Here is a 17,595-nt window from a genome sequence, read left to right on the forward strand (position 1 = left end):
CTCGAGCCATCAACCTAGTCTCTGCTTCCCCTCCAGACACCCTGCCGCCCTGGGCGGCTTCTCTGAGGCACCCTGACCTCTGACCCCTCTACTTTCAAAGGATAGCCGGGACCCTGAGACCACGGCACCCTGGTCCACACCCCTCACCTCTCCCTGTTGGAAGCCAGCCTGTAGCCTCTGTGCCACGACAGGGTCACGGAACAACACCAAGACAGCGCTGCAGGGCAGTGCTGCGCCCAGGAAGCTGACTACATCTCTTCTGAGCTGTTTTGTCCTTTTGTGCTTCTGCCTTGAAAAAGTCCATGGGGGATTTGCCCCCCCCCCCCCCGTCCCAAGCTCAACCGTGTAAAACATCCCCTTCCCCCTCCCAAACCAAAACCTACGAATTGGGACTTTTTAACAACAGCCCCTGGCCGGTGGGAGAAAAAACAAACAACCTGGAAATGTAGGGTTGTTTCTATGGAAAACACCAATGATAAAAAAAAACAATGGCCCTACATGGGAGTAATAGATGATTATGGGTATTGTTGGTTCTGGTATAAGGATGAATTAATCGTACAGAGTCGACTGCCAACATTGGAATTGCTGACTCGTCCATTCAGACAAGGCTTCTTGCCCAGAAAAACACAGTGATAGATTAAATTGTGAAAAATATTGTAGATGATTTAGGGGATACGTCGTTAAAACCTGTCCATGCGGACCTCTGGGACACATAGGAAAGTTCGGGAAGCTTCCTCCTCCATAGTTCCTTTTAATGGCTTGTTACATATTAGCTTGGCCTTGTTATCAGTACGGACTGAACCTACTCTAAGAAAAAACAATGATGTTTTGAGAACCTTTAGCGTTACTTTAAAAGTACATCTAGAAATGTTAGGTACAATCTATTGTGAATATCTTCTGAGGTTTTAGTTACACACCTGATGATGTGATCGCTTAGGGTATATAAATCTGACTGTGAGAAAATAAAGCAGAGCGAGACCGTGCTTTGCACACACACGGTGGTGTTGATTTACTTAACCTCCCCGCGCCGACGCTGTCCATCCCACGGGCGTTCCCGGACCTGCAGGAGCGGGACTCCCGCATCTCCCGGGGTCGGCCCAGCCTCCCTCCCTCCCCACCCCCTCCCCCCAACCTGTAGTCCATCGGCAGGGCGGCGGGGCAGTGAGAACAGCCCACACCGTGGCCCACAACGGGCTGGGGGCGTGGACGCCCTGTCTGCCTCTCCGACTTCTCCCATCCACCTTGTCCACCTCAGAGCCCCCTCGCTGCTTCCTGTTCAAGGAGCGTTGTGCATCTTTACGCCCTTGGTGGTTTTAAACATGCCGGCAAATCCTTGCTTGGGTGCTTCTCTGAGTGAGGCTGGGGCACCCCTAGTGGTTCCCGGGGAACCAACAGGAGGGAGCCTGAGGCTCCGTGGGAGCCACCCCCGGAGCCAGACCCCACTTGGGGCGTGAGGAGTGAGAGTGCTGCGGTGTCTGTCCAGCTGTGACGGAGCCGTCGGGTCGGCCGGCCTGGGCCCGCCTCCAGACCACCAGACCCAGCTGCCGCCTGACGCAGTAGCATGAGATCCCCAGTGAGAAGCAGCCGATGGAGCCCCTTCCCCAGTGCCTCAGCCACTAAACTGTGAGCGAAATTGAAATGTTTACCGCCTACATTTTAGGGCAGTTTGTTACTTAGCAACAGCTACTAGCAGGGCGCCTCAGGGCCTCCGCAAGGGCTGTCCCTTCTGCAGCTTGCCACCTACTCACCTCCGCTGCTGGCACCTCCGAGGCTGGCCCTGCACACCTCCCTACGTCCACCCGATTTTCTTCATAGCACGTTCACCACCTGTCGTGATCGCACACGTGCGCTCCTCTTCCTATGCCCTCCCCCACCCATACTGTAACCCAGGAAGGCAGAGAGCGCCCTGTCCTGTTCTCCCCTAGGGACCTCAGCACCCGCTGGGTACCCAGTGCCTGTTGAACGAGGGCTTGAATGCATGCGAACTCCCGTGAGAGGGCAGAGGCCGCAGCTGGCGTCTTCTCAGGGGAGCTGCCAAGGCCCTAGGCCTCTGGCGAGCATGCCCACCCTCCCACTCCTGGACCCAACACGGGGACCTTCGTGGACGGGAATGGGCTGAGATGTTGTCCTCAACTTTGGCCACCAGGTGGCAGCACAGGGACCGAGACTCCTTCCTAAGGACGCCAGGGGCTGGGACCCTACAGAGAACGCTGGTCCCAATGCAGGTGTAGGGGAGATGGGGGCCGGCTGGGGGTGTAGATAACCGGGAGCCCAGGTCCTGGGCCCAGAGCAGCAGCAGCCCTGCCTGCAGGCCATTCTGGGCGTGAACTGGATGCTCCCCAAGGCTCTCTGTCCCGTGTGTCTGGAAAGTCATAATAAGGAGCTTCTGGTTTGTCTGTGAACTGTTTCCTGCCCCTCTGCCATTTGAGACCTATCATAGCATTTGGAGCCATACCTTTAAGACAGCAGAACTATTATTTATTTAATATTCTCCTTTAAATAGACCTTTAAAACTTACACGTAACGGGAAGGAATTTTTACACCAGCACCTTAACAGAAACCAGAGTCACCTGCCAGAAACAGACAGTAACTGTAAAAATAAAATAATCACCAACGTCAAGTACTTAGATGGCACTCACTGAGTGCCAGACGCCGTGCCAAACATCTGCTGTTCTCATTTAGTTCCCACAACATGATGAGGTGTGTCCTAGTACTATCCCACTGCAGAGGGAACTGGAGCACAGAGAGGTTAAGCCACTCTCTTGATCTCACACAGCACGTAAGTGGCGCCACCAGGGTTAGAATCACCAGATTCTTCAAAAGCAGTTCAGAAACGCAGCCTTTCCCACACACTCACGCTGCTCAGTGTTGGCTCAAGCACACACACCAGCACACACAGCACCCGCTGCCCCCGTGGGTGCCCGGCTAGCCCGATTTCTAGGCATCAAGACCCTGGGTTCAGGCCGGGTCCCCCAGCCCCCAGGGATTCACCGTCATCCCCTGCACTCAGGAGTCCTCAGCGAGTTCTACGTGCTCCCCTGGGGCCTGCAGCAGCTGTGGGGGAGCAGGTGAGGCGCAACAGTCCTGATGCCCGGAGGCGTGAAGTGGGACCCCCCACCTCAGCCCCCCGCCCCGCCCCCCTCTCCCCGGGCTGCGGCCTGCAGGCGCGGGGATCCAGGCGGGACCTGGAGACCCCCGTGTAAAACAAGGCTACAGGGGGGGCCTGATTCCGGGAAGGGGGGTTCCGGGGGAGTCATGTACAGGCGGCTAGGGCCCCAAGCCAGCCCCTGCACCCCTGGTGCGTAACGCAGCAAAAAGGCAAGGGGACACCGTGCTCCCGCGACCCACTCATCCGCCAATGTGACAGGGTAGAGGAAGGCGCCCCCGGACAAGCGGAAGAGGACGGAGCCGCGCCGGCGACAGGGCTCCCTCCACGCAGTCTCCACCCTTCGCGCCCTGGACCACTGCTCGGCTGCCCCGCTGCACTGGGTGCGGGCCGGGCAGACTGGCCTGCCGATCCGCCTCGCCCACCTGGCTGGTCCCCAGCAGCCGCCGTCTCGCCCCCCCACCCCGCCCCGGGCGAGCAGAGCCCTCGCCCCGCCCCCGCGCCGAGGGCCGTGGTGCGCGCCGCCGGGAGGGTCCCGAAGCGGTCCCAGGTCCGGATCCAGGAGTGGGGACCAGTCCCTGGGCGGCCCTGGGGTGGGTTGGGGGTAGGGTTTCGGTCCGGTTCCCGGTGCGGGTCCGGGTCCGAGGACTCGTCCGCCGTCAGGCCAGCGGGAGGGCCTGGGTCGAGCTGCCCTGGGGCGGGTTTCAGGTCCTGGTCCGAGCACTCGTCCGTGGGCGGGTCCAGGGGCGGGGCGGGAGGCCGGCTTCGCTTGCGGGCCGGGCCGGAGCCCGCGGACAGCAGCGCGCGCCGGGCAAGCATGGGGAGGCGCTGGTGGCGGCGGCGCGCGCTGGTGGCCGCGTGTCTGGGCGCCGCGCTCCTGCTCCTCGGCGCCGCGCCCCGCGCCCTGCGCCCAGGTGAGTGCTCGCCGGCCCCAGGGCCGCCCCACCAGCGGCCGGAACCCCGACCGGGCGGGGGCACCTACGGTTTCCTCCCGGGCTGGGGGATTGGGGCGGGTGGGCTCAGAAAGGCTCTAAACGCCCCGCCCTTGTCCCGGCTCCCCGCGAGGGTCTTGTCTCCTCGGGAGTTGGTCTCCCAAGACCCGCAGGGGTGAGAGGTGACAGTCCGGGCCTCCCAGCCTGTGCCCAGGGACCAGGTGAGTGGGGGGAGGCGGAGGGCATGAGGCCCACCCGGGAAGTTTGCCTCCTTTGCCTCGCGCTCACCCCGCTTAGCGCCCGAAAACCCCTCCGGGTCCGCGGCCGCGCAGGGTGGCGGGCTTGACGCTCTGGGTCAGGAGGTGGCCCCTCCGCGCACCGCGCTGCGCCCTGGCGCGCCTGCTCCGCCTGAAGTTCCCACCGGGAAGGACTAGGGTCCTGAGCACCCAGCTCATGGTCCAGTGGGGGAAACAGGCAGCTAGTCGTGACCGCCGTGCGTTTTTCCAGCTCCGAGCCGCGCATGTGCTGAGTCTTCACTCACGGGAGAGGCCGAGGGGCCCGTGGGAGGCCTGGGGCTGGAGGTGCCCAGTCAGAGGACTGTTCTGACCTCTGCTCTGTTTGCCTTTTCCTGGTGTGTGAGTGAACGTGAGAGTGTGTGTCGGGGGAATCTGTATCTCCTCCCCCACCCCCTGTGGGCTCTGCAAGAATCCTTGGAATCACACCTTTGGAGCCTTGCAGAGGGGGTCCAGGGAGGAAGTAACCGTGTCCCCAGGTGGGAGGGGACCGTGGGAGCGTGGGGTCAGGGTGGCTCAAGAGATGAGGCTGAGGAGACTTTTGGGTCAGCATGTACCCACCTGGCTGGGTCTGGGTGACCTACCCCTGCCCCCCTGCCCAGGGCCTCAGGACTCCCATCTATAAAATGGGCTGCTCTTCCTTACAGGGTCTCTGGGGAAGTGAAGTTACATGGGAGCAAAGTGCCTGACTCCCAGCCTCTTCATCAAGCCAGATGTCACACGGGTGGCATGGTGCCCCCTGCCTCCTGGGGTGCGGGGCTTCCCTCTCCTGCTCACCTCAAACCTCTGTGACTGCCCCTGGGCTGGGGTCCAGGTGAGCCGGGCTTGGGAGGTCTCCTCGGTGCTCACCAGGGCGCTGCCCGGTGACCCTGCTCAGCACACCATCCCCTCCACGACTGGACACAGCTGCCCAGACCTGGCCGCCTCCCCAGGCCCACGGGAGAGAGCCGCAGTCAGTCTTTCCGTCCCCCGACCAGTTCTGAGAGCTGAGTGGCCATGGGGGTGGTGTTCCCGCCTCCTGGGGAGGGGGTTCCCTTGTCCTAGCTGAGCCGAGCGTCCCCCGGCACTGTGTGGGCTGTAGTCCTAGTGTCTGCGGTCATGACGCTGGCCACCCAGTCTTTCTTGGACAAATGTTTACTGGGACCTAGGGCCGGGCAGGGCACAGTGGTTCCTGGCCCCCAGGGCTCAGGCTCGGGTGTGGGGGGAGAGAAAACCTGCACTTTGTTCCTTCTGACTTCCTCCCTCTCCTGCAGATTCGGAGGGTGCCTCCCATGCCCCCTTCCTAGCCTCTGCTCAGGCCGTTCCCCACCTGAGCCGAACCTGCCTCATGAATAGCCTTACCCATGACCCTCCGCCCCAGCACAGTGGCCTCACTGCGCCTGGCCTGGCAGACCCTTCGGCAGCCCTGCTCCCAGCGCCCCCAGGTGGGGAGGGGCCTTTCCTCTGCTTCCCAGAGCCCCTCTCTGTTCCTTCTGGACCCTCAGACCTTTCCCCACGGCCTGCTGCCGGCCATCAGAGCTCTGAGGGTGACCTGGACATGCAAGGGTTAATCAGGCCAACTTACCCTGCTGGCTCTTCCACCCCCAAGCCCTGAGCTGAAGCCTCTGACCGAGGAGCCAGTGAGGCCGGGCTAACGGTGGGCCTGCAGGCTCAGCAGAGGGCGCAGAGACAGCGGGGCAGAAAGGGCAGGGTCTCTGTCCGGGGCCTCTGGCAGTGGCTTCAACAGGGCCTGCGGCCTCTCCGAGTGTGTCCCGGCAGCGTGGCCCGAGGTGGAAGGAGGTGGAGCATGTGGCCTGTGGCAGGGGGATAGGGCTTCAGGGCCCGGGAGGGACTGCAGCCCCTTCCTCCAGGCGGGTGAGTCTCCAAAGCGGCAAAAGTTGCCACAAGGTGGGCCGGAGACCCCTGAAGTGGGCTCCGCTGCCCCTTTTCTAGTGGGGAGGTCTGGAGCAGCCTAACTGGTGCCCGTCAGGCCAATGCTGACCTAGTGGCCAGGGTCCTGGGGATGAGGAAGATGCCAGAGGAGGGGGGACAGCGGCCTAGGGCACTGCCGCCCTCAGCGCCCTACCCTCGCCCCAGCCCCACTGACAGGCCCACTGACCCCCTGCCCGCCCACCCCTGACTTCCCCTGGGGCTTACCTGGTGGGGTGACTGCTTCTGTGTGATGCCCTTGACCACGTATTCGCTGGGTGCCTGCTTGTGCCGGCGTCAACCTGGGCTGGGGACAGAACTTGCTGATAACCTGCCCTCCCAGAGTTTCCGTTTTAACATCAAAAACCCAGATCTGCAGTCTGTACCCTCTGTCCCCAGAGGCACACCCAGGGAGAGCCGTGATGCTGCTGCTTTAGCTCCCCACCCCTGCTGGTCCACAGGGGCCTTGCTGGGAGGTACTGGAGCCCACCCTACTCCACCCTGTCCTGACCTCCATCCCCTTCCAGGTTCACAGGGTTGAGCATCTTTCCTGAGCTTGGCAATCAGGGGTGTTTCTCTCAGAGCCAGGTGGGCCTCTGCCCACTTGCAGGGGATCCTGGGTGTGTGTGTGTGTGGGGGGTTGTTCCCAGGGGGCCCGCCCCTCCCTTCTGGGCTGGACTGCTGCCCTCTTCGTCCTCTGGGGCACAGCCTGTCCCTTAGAGCCCTGCTTCCTGTCCGAGGTTCGAACGTGAAGTGGGGTAACAGGCACTTCTCCCCCAACAGCCTTCCTGGAGGGGCTCCAGGGGGAAGGACCCAGGAGGCTCGGGTGGGGACGCGGGCTCTGTCCCCGCTGTCCGTCCGCTGCCTTCTCGGGCACAGCAGCACCTGGGGACCCAGGCCGAGGGGACAACGGTCCACCATGGTCTCGGAGCCCCTGCGGTCGTGCAGTGTAGGGCCCTGTAGGCAGCCACCGTTTCTAATGAGACACCAGGATTTGGTCCCATGCAGAATAAATGCAGCAATGCCCAGTGACTCCTGGTGAGCCAAGGTGCCAGGGCTGCGGGGGTGGTCAGTGAGGACAGGGCCCCCGAGGCCTCAGCAGCAGCCCCTCAGTGCAGGCGTTTGAGCTTGCCCCCGGCTGCCCTGTATCCACTGCCTCCCCCAGAGCCCCGCAGGCCGCAGCCCGCAAGGTCTCTCAACGCCTGCCCCGTGGCGCCCCAGTGCCTGACTGGACCCCCGACTCCTTTCTGTCCAAGGCACAACAGGTGACGGGTCAGAGATGGGGCGCTCCCAGAGGACCGTGTCTCAGACTCACTGGGCCAGATGCTCTGCCGTCAGGGGCTCGAACCACGTCTGCATCTCTAGGTCTGGCTTTTCTCTGTGGTGGCCTCACTCCCCGCTCCCCGGCCAGCAGGCAGTGCCTTCACCCGTGGTTTCAACCAGGGCCCCCAAGGAGGCATCTCATTGGCCTAGATTGGATCACATGGTGCCCACCTCTGAGCCAATTGCTGTGGCAGAAAGGGATGGTATGCTCTGATTGGCCAGACCTGGTCACATGCCCAACCCAGCAGCTACGGGAGTGGGGAGCCTATGAGAACCACATGGAGGGAACAAGCAGGTTTGTGTCTGGAGGGGAATCAGGTGGGCGACCAAGAGGAGGGGGTGTGGCTGCTGGGAGCCCAATCAGTAGCTGCTCACCACACTGCTGCCCACTCTCCTGAACTGCCGAAGGGTTCGGAGCTCTAAGGCACCTTCCAGGCCTCCAGAGAGTAAAAGGCAGCTGGCAAAACGGAAGGCTCCAGAGTAGGGACTGGTCGTCTCATTTTGCAGAGGAAGACACTAAGATCGGTAGAAACGAAGTGACTTGCTCAAGGCCACCCAACTAGGACGTATGGGTGCCAGGATTTAAATCCACGTCTAAATCCCAACCCTTATGCTTTCTACTGTACAGGGCAGGGGTACTTGGGTTGGGCTTTGAAGGCTGCATAGGAATTTACCAGGTGGGCCACAAGGAAAGAGAATTGCATGCAGAGGAAGCGGCACAGAGAAGCGTGGAGGAGTGAAACGGCCCGGTGTGCTAAGGGATGTGCTGCTCCCTCAAGGTTTCGTGAGCGGGAGCAGTGAAGTGGAGGCCAGGAAGGTACTGTAGGTCGGTGAGTGGCCTTGACTGGCAGGCTGGGAATTGGGGTGATCGCCCCACGGCCAGGAAGGGCCCTTGGTCTTTAAATAAATACTCGCAGACACTAGCTGAGGTACAGGGATTATAAGAAAACAAGACAGTGACCTCCTTGCAGAGCTGACCTTCCAGAGGGGCAGCCAGACATCAGCCCACACAAATCAGATGACCTCAGCAGTAACGAGTGCTGTGAATAAATTACCGGGAGAGGCCCTCTTTGTGGTGGGACATTAGAGCTGAGATCTGAGTGAGAAGTATTGACCCTAAAGTGTAGAGGTTTCTCCTGAGGTGGGGACGCACCTAATGTGTCCACTGAGCAGCAGGAGGGCAGTGTGGCTGGAGCTGAGTGAGTGAGTGAGCAGGGAAGGGTGGGGCTGGGCCTGGAGAGGCCCTGGAAGGAACTGGGACTTGCCATCAGCTAGCAAGAAGCTACGTGGGCTTTACCATCACACAGTGGTGGGAATAAAACCTGTGACTGTCCCAGGCAGAGGGGACGCAGCTGTACTGGGAGTGATCTGACCAAGCAGGGTTCCATTCTGGGCGTTAGAGAGCTCAGTGTACAGTCTGAATCTTAAATACAAGTGGAGAGATGGCTACTTATTAAAAAAAAAAAAAAAAAAAGGGGCAGGATTGCTTTTCTCTTGTGAAGGGCTTGATCTCTGGAGGGAATGTCCCTGCCCCAGGCCTGCAGGTCACCAGGGGACCGAATGGTCCTGCCCATCTGTTCTTGCGACACTGGCCCAGCTAGAACTTATTAACCAGAGGCTGTGTCATAACCTCTGCTCCCTGGGCAGGGGGTCACCAAGCACAGCTTCCCCCACGGGTGCAGCGTCAAGTGGCCCGGGTACGGCTGCACCGGGCCTGTCCTTAGGGTGAGCGGGCCAAGGACCGTTTGTCGGTTTCTCTGTTTTCGGCTTCCCTGTGCGGGCGTGCCACCCCCTAGCCTCCGGTGCTGTGAGGATGGGCGGGGTCGTCTGCAGGGCAGGGTGGGCCCCGAGGGCACGGCAGTAAAGGACTCACGCCATGGCCTGGGGTCAGGCCTGCTTAAGGCCCTTACTTGCTGTGAGGCCTCAGCAGTTTTCTTTGCGCCTTTGAGCCTCAGTTTCCCCATCTGTCAGTGGGGATAACAGTAGTGCCTACCCCCAAGAGTATGCATGTCAGTGAGCAAAGCAAGGGCACGGCGCCAGGCTCTCACCCACCTAGCACCTCCTGCCCGGCTCCCCGGCCTCCCTGAAGGCTCCTGTGCCACCCAGGACACTCCAGCCCACGTGCAGCAGGCACTGGGCTGTCAAGCTGGGCCTCACGCTGGCCCACTGGTCCGGGACTCAGGGCTGCTTGGGAGTCTGGGTCTGCACGGATCCCCGGCCTATACCCCGTGGGCGTGGGCCCTGGGCACCCCCGGATTGCGGGCAGCTCACCACCACCCCCAGCTGCTTCCCGCCCCGTCACACCCAGCTAGTTTGCTTTGAGCCATTTCCAACATCCTGCTGTCTGTTTCACCTTCTCCCAGCCTCTGTGCCTGTCCTCCTGTGTCGCCCCTCAGCCCCTCCCACCCTCCTTCCCCCACCCTCTCCCCCCTCTCCCCCCCGCCTCTCTCTCTATAACCTATTTTTGTTTCCTTTTCCAAAGGAGAACCCGCCTGTGGTTTTGCCTGTGGCTGCTCTGGGCTGGCCCAGGCCCCCCCCTGGCCACGAGGCTGGGCCTGCCCACCTAACCCTCTGGCCTGTCTGCTCCACAGCGCCCTTGGCAGGGAGGCCTGGGACCCGGAGGCTGGTGGAGGGGCTGAGGGCAGAGGACACAGGCAGGAGGGGCTTGGCGACGGGAGTGGGGGTAGCAGGGTGCCTCCGTGTGGCCCTCTGGGGACGGCCCCCGCCCTCAGAGCCCAGGCCTCCAGCTTCATGCAGGCGGGGCTGGAGCCAGGGATCGCCGGCGCACTCCCCTGCGACCCTCCTCCGTGGCCAGCCTGCCCACGCCGCCGGACCACGGCTCTTCTGCTTTCCGCAGTGGCACGGGTGGAGCTGGGCGGCGGCGGCCCAGCCCTGTAATCACTGGCCGCGGCTATTCTGGGCCTCTCGCCTTCCACCCACTGGCTCCCGGGGTCTGGGATGGAACCTACTTTCCTGCAGGCTGTGGTCTGGCCAGGAAACGAGAGGCCCCACACAACGCTTGGCGTTTCCAGAAGGCTGCGTGCTTCCGAGTCGTGGGGCTCTGGGATGGAGGTGTCCTAGGTCTGCTCCTCTACAGGCTACACCCCGCGCCAGCCCCACCCCCCCGCCCCGTGGGCACCAGCCTTTTCTCCATCCCCAGCCGTGACCCCGAGGGAAGCTCCTCCCCTCCCAAAGGCTCCAATTTCCCATCAGCGGAGCGGTGAGGCGGACCCCCGCCTCCCAGGGCTGTGCGTGGCGCTGGGCTAGTGTGGTGCCCGGAGCTCCTGGGGCCTCCCTGCCAGCCTGCAGCCAGGAAACGGAGGTTCAGTTCTTGGGAGCACCGATGACCCCCAAGACCCGGGCAGGCCCTGAGAGCCTCACCCCTCCATGTGCCCTAGTCACAGGAGAGCTTGGTCCTTGTTCTGGGGACACTGGAGTGGGGAGGGGCCCTGCGGCTACCGGAGGCCTGGCAGGTGGCCTGGACAGCGGGCTTCAGGTACACACAGAGGGCTCTGGAGGCTGGGGCACGGCCCGTCCGCCTGTCATTTACTGGTCCATTCAACCACCTCCACCGGACACCGCTGCAGCCCAGCGGTTCTTAACGTGCACTGCGGGCCCGGCGGCAGCAGCACACCTGCACTGTCAGAAACACAGGCTCACGGGCCCCGCTCCACACATGCAAGGACCTGAGCCTCTGCGTGTTGGGCCAGGCCACCCGTGTCTCAAAAGGCCCCATGCCTGCTCAAGCTGGAGAACCACTGCTTGTGGTCACCTGGCCAACACATCAGCTCATCAGATTTTCCAGGTTTGCTGGTTTGCCAAAGACTTGTCTTAAGGAAAAGTCTCGAATCCTGGCAGCATTTTAAGACTCTTGATTTGGTTGAAAGCCAAGGATCATGGAAACGTTCGTCCTTTTTATGAATAAATTATTTTCTCATATGATCCTGAATTCTTAAAAGATATTCCTCATATGAATATTCCATATTCTTATGAATTCAATAATTTTTCAGTAGCCATTGAATATTATTTACATTTGTAAACCAGATTTACACATGTTGTTGTATATCTTATTTTTTATGGTCAATATTATTTATTTTCATTGAGGTAATACTCTCATTCTATAAAATTCACTTTTTTAAGGTGTACAGTGTTTTCTAGCATATTCAAAAGCTGTGCACTCTCACAGCCGTACAAACCAGAATGTTAGCCACTAGCCCTGTCCCCCACGTTCCCAGCGCCTGCCTGCCCGGCCCCCTCCCCCCATCCCACCCAGAGCCCCTGGAAACCACTCATCTACTTCCTGCCTCTATGGATTTGCCTGTCCTGGACGTTGTATATAGACGCAGTCAAACAATGTGGGTGGGGCCTCCTGTGGCGCTTTTTTCACTCAGCCTCAGGTTATAAGGTGCATCCACGTGGCAGCAGGTGTCAGTGCTTCACTCCTTTGTACGGCCATTAAATCTGTCAGCTGAGGGTTTTTCCCAGATGGCCTTTATCAGTTTGATGACGCTTCCTTCGATTCCTAGTTTAGTGTTTTCATCATGAAACGGTACTGAATTTTGTGCAGTGTCTTTTCTGCATCTCTTGATGATCATGTGGGTTTTTTTAAATTTATTCTATTAACATGGTGTATTACCTTGACTGATATTTTTATGTTGAACCAACCTTGCACTTCCGGAGTAAATCTCAATCGGTCGCGGTGTATAACGCTTTTTGCATGTTGATGGGTCTAGTTCGCTAGTACTTCCTGAAAGATTTTGCATCTGTATTCATAAGATACTGGTATATAGTTTTCCTTTTTTTGTCACGTCTTTGGTTTTGGTATCAGGGTAATGCTGGGTTCATATAACGGATTGAGAAGTTCTCTCCTCTTCTGTTTTGTTTGCTTGTTTGTTTGTTTGTTGAAGAGTTTGGTAGAGACTGGTGTTACTTTTTCTTTAAATATTTGGTAAAATTCACCAGTGAAGCAATCTGATCCTGGGCTTTTCTTTGTGGAAATTTTTTAAAAATTACTAATTCAGTCTCTTTACTTGTTATATGTCTGTTGAGATTTTCTATTTCTTCTTGAGTCAATTTCAGAAATGTGTATCTTTCTAGAAACGTGTCAGTTTCATATAGGTTAAATTTGCTGTTGTACAGTTGCTCATATTGTATTCTTTACTCCTTTCTCGTTTCTGTAAGGTCCACTACTAATGTCTCCTCTTTCGTTCCCATTTTTAGTACTTTGCGTGTTCATTCCTTTTTCCTTGGTCGGCCTAGCCAAAGACTTGCCAGTTTGGGTGATATTTTAAAGACTGCATTACAATTTATTAGCTTATTAATAACTATAATCATATTTAAGAAAAACATGAGTCTCTGGTAGTTTCAGGAAGATTGAGGAACGCAGCCATGAGACAGAGAGCATCCCTGCCCTCGGACGCTGCCAGTCTGGGTGAGAGCAAAACCTGCGCTTACCATGAGGCGACACACACACCAGCAGGGGACGTACGGGCCACTGTAGGTGTCCCCAGCGGGTCACCTGAGCTGGTCACCTGCTCACCACCAGAGAGCCGGCAGCTTGGCCGTGCTGTGTCCGCTGCTGCCTAGCCCTTTCTGTCTGCCCGTGCCCGGGGCCAGGGGAGGCTGGACCCAGCCAGCCTGCTGAGCCCTAACCCTCAGGGCTCCATGCACGTGGCCGGCAGAGGTAGGTGGGAGAGGTTGGGTGGTCAGGGCATTCCCGGAGGGCAGGACGTGGGGGCAGGAGTGACACCAAGCACCCTGCCCTGGGGGACGACGGGCCCTGTCCGTGCCCCCAGGGGCAGGAGGGACACAGGCGGGAAACTGAGTCCCAGAGGTGGATCCAACATGCCGAGGTAAGTTGGCCAAGCCCCCAAGAACACGGCCAGTCTGTCTGGTGCACCAGTGAACACCCCTCTCCTTATGCCCCCAGCGTTCGAAAACAGGGCCGTGGGCTCCAGCTGGCTTGGCGGCAAGAGGAGGAGTCCCCTGCAGATGCTCTACGACCTGGACCAGGTAGGGGGACAGACGCCCCGTTTCTCCGCCTCCAGCCACAGGGAACCCCGAGCTCCCACGTGGACCCGCTGCCATGGGGCTGCAGCCACAGCCAGCCTCTGTCCGGGAGGGAATGCTGGGCTGCCGCAGGGCGAATCGGGGGACAGGCCGAGACCTGGGGTCTCCAGCTGTGGACTGAGGCCACGCTCTCTACAGCACTGTTCCACGTGGCGGAGAGAACGACCAGCGGGCTGTGTGCCACCCATGGCAACAGGTGGCAGCCAAGGGACCCCCGATCTCAGTCCTGCTGTGACAGAGGGAGACAGGCGGGCACCCCCTCGCCAACGGGGGGACCTGCAGGGACCACACCCTGTGCCCACTGGGAGCACACGTCCGGCTCACAGCGCCTCCCCCCGCCAGGCACACTCAGCACTACCGAGCGCCTGCGGGTCACCTGGGTCCCTGCCCTCGAGGCGCTGACGGTCCCGCGGGGGGAGGATGGCATCTGATGGCTTCCCGCACCAGCCTGCACTGACTTGTGTCCAGGCTGCCCTGAGCTCTGGCGGGAGGGCACAGTGTACACGGAGACCCTCTCTGAGAAAGGGACACGGGGCCTGCAGAGGGACAGTGAAGCTGCCAACGGGGGCACTGAGTGCCTGGCGGTGGCCGAGGAGCACAGCAGGGCAAGGGCAATGGGGGGCCGGGGAGAAGGACCCCACAGGGCTGGGGAAGGCGGCTGCCCACCGGAGCCCTGAGGGCGGAGCCCACGGCACCCACGCCCTTGGGGTGCAGGTGGGAGGCCTTGGTTCAGCGAGTGTGACAGGCCTGCCCTGGGCCACACAGCGAGCGGGGGGCAGGTGGGGCTGGCTCGGCCCCCTCGCAGCCTGAGGGCCCAGTGGCCGTTACGTGTCAAGGCGTCCTGCAGCTGGACAAACTACAGCAGAGAAGCGGTCTGACCGACAAGCGCTGAGCGTGCGCCGGGCACTCGAGTTCTGGGAGCCCACGCAGGCCTCACGGCAATCCTGTATGATGGGGCGTCATTAACCCCATTTACCTATGGCTCACGAAGGCCAAGGACCCCGAGGAGGTCACAGAGCTCATAAGGACTAGAGCCTGGCTGAGGGTCAGCCAGGCTGGCAGGGATGCGGGCTGTGGCTGTAGGACTCTGTCCCGAACCGGTGGGCACAGCCCCGGGTTCTGAATCCTGAAGGACCCGAGGTGGAGTCCCAGCTTCTCTCCTTGACAGCTGCAGGCAACCCGCTGCCTCTGAGGCTGTTTTCTCTTCTGTCAAATGGAGAAAGCAGTGCCTGTCTTGGTATTCATGGGGCTGCAAGCAACAGAAAAGCTAGCTGAGGCCAGTTTAAGCCATTGGGACACTTACTGCTTACATCTCAAGGTGCTCTGAGACCAGCAGCCCCTGGTACGGCACAGGGCTCATCACCATCCTCGGGACGTTACTACCGTGTAAGCTTCTGGTCTTACAGCCCACCCCGGTTTTAGGGAACGGTGAGCAGATACTCAGTTTGCCCCGGCGCTTGGCGCTCTGACGTCAGACTTCTTTACCAGGCTGACTCTGACGTCGCACGTCCGTTCTCCGGCTCTCGGCGTCCAGAGTGCCGTGCACGCGATCAGTCACATCCTGCACGCGCCCCAGGCCGGGTAGATTCATTCCCCCCCCTCCAGGCCCCCTGTCTCCCGCGCGGCCCTGATCCACCCCCGTCCTGTCCCTGCAGGGCCCGCGCTCCGCGCTGGCCGAGGTGCAGCGGCAGCGGCGCGACCTGCTGCGCCGCGCCTGCAGCCGCCACACGCGCCGGCAGCGCCTGCTGAGGCCGGAGGACCTGCGGCACGTGCTGGTGGACGACGCGCACGGCCTGCTCTACTGCTACGTGCCCAAGGTGGCCTGCACCAACTGGAAGCGCGTGCTGCTGGCGCTGAGCGGCCGCGGCCCGGGAGACCCGCGCGCCATCCCCGCGCACGAGGCACACGCGCCCGGCCGCCTGCCCTCGCTGGCTGACTTCAGTCCGGCCGAGGTCAACCGGCGCCTGCGCACCTACCTGGCCTTCCTGTTTGTGCGCGAGCCCTTCGAGCGCCTGGCCTCGGCCTACCGCAACAAGCTGCAGCGGCCCTGGGGCGCCACCTTCCAGCGCCGCTTCGGCACCGGCATCGTGCGCCGTCTGCGGCCGCGCCCGGGCCCCGACGCGCTGCTCCGCGGCCACGACGTGCGCTTCGCCGAGTTCCTGGCCTACCTGCTGGACCCGCGCACGCGCCGCGACGGGCCGTTCAACGAGCACTGGGAGCGCGCCCACGCGCTCTGCCACCCGTGCCGCCTGCGCTACGACGTCGTGGGCAAGTTCGAGACGCTGGCGGAGGACGCGGCCTTCGTGCTGAGCCTCGTGGGCGCGCCCGGCCTGCGCTTCCCCGAGCCGCCCTCTAGGGACCGGGCCGCCGCGCGCGACCGGGCCGCGCGCCTCTTCCGCGACATCAGCCCCTTCTACCAGCAGCGCCTCTACGGCCTCTACAGGATGGACTTCCTGCTCTTCAACTATTCCGCTCCGTCCTACCTGCAGCTGCGCTAGCCCTGCGGGCGGGGGGATGGGGCACGGAAACTACGCAGGCTGCGGGGCCCTGACTCCGCCCCGAGAGCCGCCGCCCCCGCGCTCTCTCACCCTCGGCCCGCCCACCCGGGCCAACCGCATCCCCGGTGCAGCCCCCGTGCAGCCCACCTCCCCGCGGTGTGTGTGTGGGGGGGCTGGACCCCTGGGTGCCTGCCGCCTGCTTCCTCGAAGCGCCCCAGCCGGCGGGTGCTTCCCCAGGACCCCTGAGTGGCTGAGGATGGGATAATAGGTTTTTAGGTTGCGAGCCCGTTTTTTGTCCACTGTGTCCCGGAACCCATCCGTGGCGCAAGATTAGAACGCTGGCTCGGCGCAGACTGGGGCCCATCCCGGGGCCCTCCCCACCTCACCTGCCCTGGTGAGGACGGCTCTGGACAAGGAGCGAAGCCCACCCCCCCTCCCCGGGCCAGACCAGCCTTGTCTCCAGCTCCGCCCAGTTGGCGACCGTGAGCTGCTGGCCACCTGGGCGTCCTGAGCCGGGAGCTCCTCGAGGGCCCCGTTCTGGCCCCACCCTTGGTCTCTGTCCCGCTCGGTCTTCCTGAGCCCACAGAGCCCAGGTTGCAACGTAGTGGCAGACTTTATACGACCTTGGTGAGCTGGGGAGCTCATGTTTTTGAAATAAATGTGTTTCGTTACTTTCTGACGTTTTAGACTTTCTGTGTCTCACCTTGCCATTTGTTCTGGGGGCATGAGGTTGTCTGATCTTGAGCCTGGGTCACCTTCACAGCAGCCCACAGGTACCAGAGGTTATGTGGGGAGTGGGATAGCCAGGGGGTACGCCACGGAGGGTGCTACATTCCGGCTCAAGGGGCAACAATGACACTTGGGGGAAACCTACTCTGCCTGGGTCGAGGCTTAAAGCCAAACCAGCTCAGCCAAGCCCTGCGCTTCAGGCCACCTCCTGCCCTGCGTGTGTGCGTGCATGTGTGTAGTGTGTGTTGGGCTGCTTGGCAATGAGGATCCCCCCTCAGGAGCTACACACACGCTGTGTTACATCATGCCGTCGATGCCCCGACACACAGCTTTGTTCCAAGCTCACTCAGCGCCCACGCGGCCTGTGATGTGACCTGTTTGCTGAGTTACCTCCATCCAGAAGCCACACCCCAGGGGCATCAGGATCACAACTCACCCTCCTGCTCTGCCGTGACACCGCGTGCCGTCAGCCCTCGACGCCTGCTGCGGCCTGGCACTCATCACATGCGCACCTGCTCCCTCAGGTCGGGCAGCAGTGCACGCGCCCCGTGTCTCCGTGTCACACCCGCCACAGCCCTCCACACAGCCCTCCCCTGTGCCCTGCCCTCGCCTGCCTTGGGGTATCTGACTGCTCCGAGCTGTCTGGCTGGTGCTGGAACACCTGTCCTCCCAGAGCACAGGCCGTCAGCCAGCCTCCCAGAGCTGGGGTCCCGGCTGGGTCACTGGACGATCCGAGA

General features: G+C 61.1%; 2 protein-coding genes across 5 annotated transcripts in view; one reads left to right on the forward strand and one right to left on the reverse strand.

Annotated features, from left to right (window-relative positions):
* The window catches only part of UROC1 (urocanate hydratase 1), a 42,271-nt gene extending 31,589 nt beyond the window's left edge, over positions 1-10,682 (reverse strand). The window contains exons 1-3 of one of the 2 annotated variants that reach the window (XM_067043261.1): positions 10,532-10,682; positions 7,555-7,708; positions 6,468-6,546 (exon numbers count right to left, since the gene is read on the reverse strand). The gene's annotated coding sequence lies outside the window, so the exon portion shown is untranslated. The remainder of the gene's footprint in view (positions 1-6,467; positions 6,547-7,554; positions 7,709-10,531) is intronic. The other variant, XM_067043263.1, reaches the window with a different exon arrangement.
* CHST13 (carbohydrate sulfotransferase 13) lies at positions 3,891-16,808 on the forward strand. Of its 3 annotated transcripts, none has more exons than XM_059078144.2 (3): positions 3,891-4,020; positions 13,492-13,574; positions 15,287-16,808. In XM_059078144.2, exons 1-3 carry the CDS (start codon positions 3,924-3,926, stop codon positions 16,127-16,129), a joined length of 1,023 nt encoding a protein of 340 aa, XP_058934127.1. In that variant the 5' UTR covers positions 3,891-3,923; the 3' UTR covers positions 16,130-16,808. The 3 variants fall into 3 exon arrangements, with proteins under 3 accessions (XP_058934127.1, XP_066899366.1, XP_066899365.1); XM_067043265.1 differs by lacking the exon at positions 3,891-4,020 and adding an exon at positions 4,939-5,145; XM_067043264.1 differs by lacking the exon at positions 3,891-4,020 and adding an exon at positions 7,150-7,857.
* Positions 16,809-17,595: the final 787 nt, after the last annotated feature.

The sequence above is a fragment of the Kogia breviceps genome, chromosome 10, assembly GCF_026419965.1.
Source record: "Kogia breviceps isolate mKogBre1 chromosome 10, mKogBre1 haplotype 1, whole genome shotgun sequence".
Taxonomy (NCBI): Eukaryota; Metazoa; Chordata; class Mammalia; order Artiodactyla; family Physeteridae; genus Kogia; species Kogia breviceps.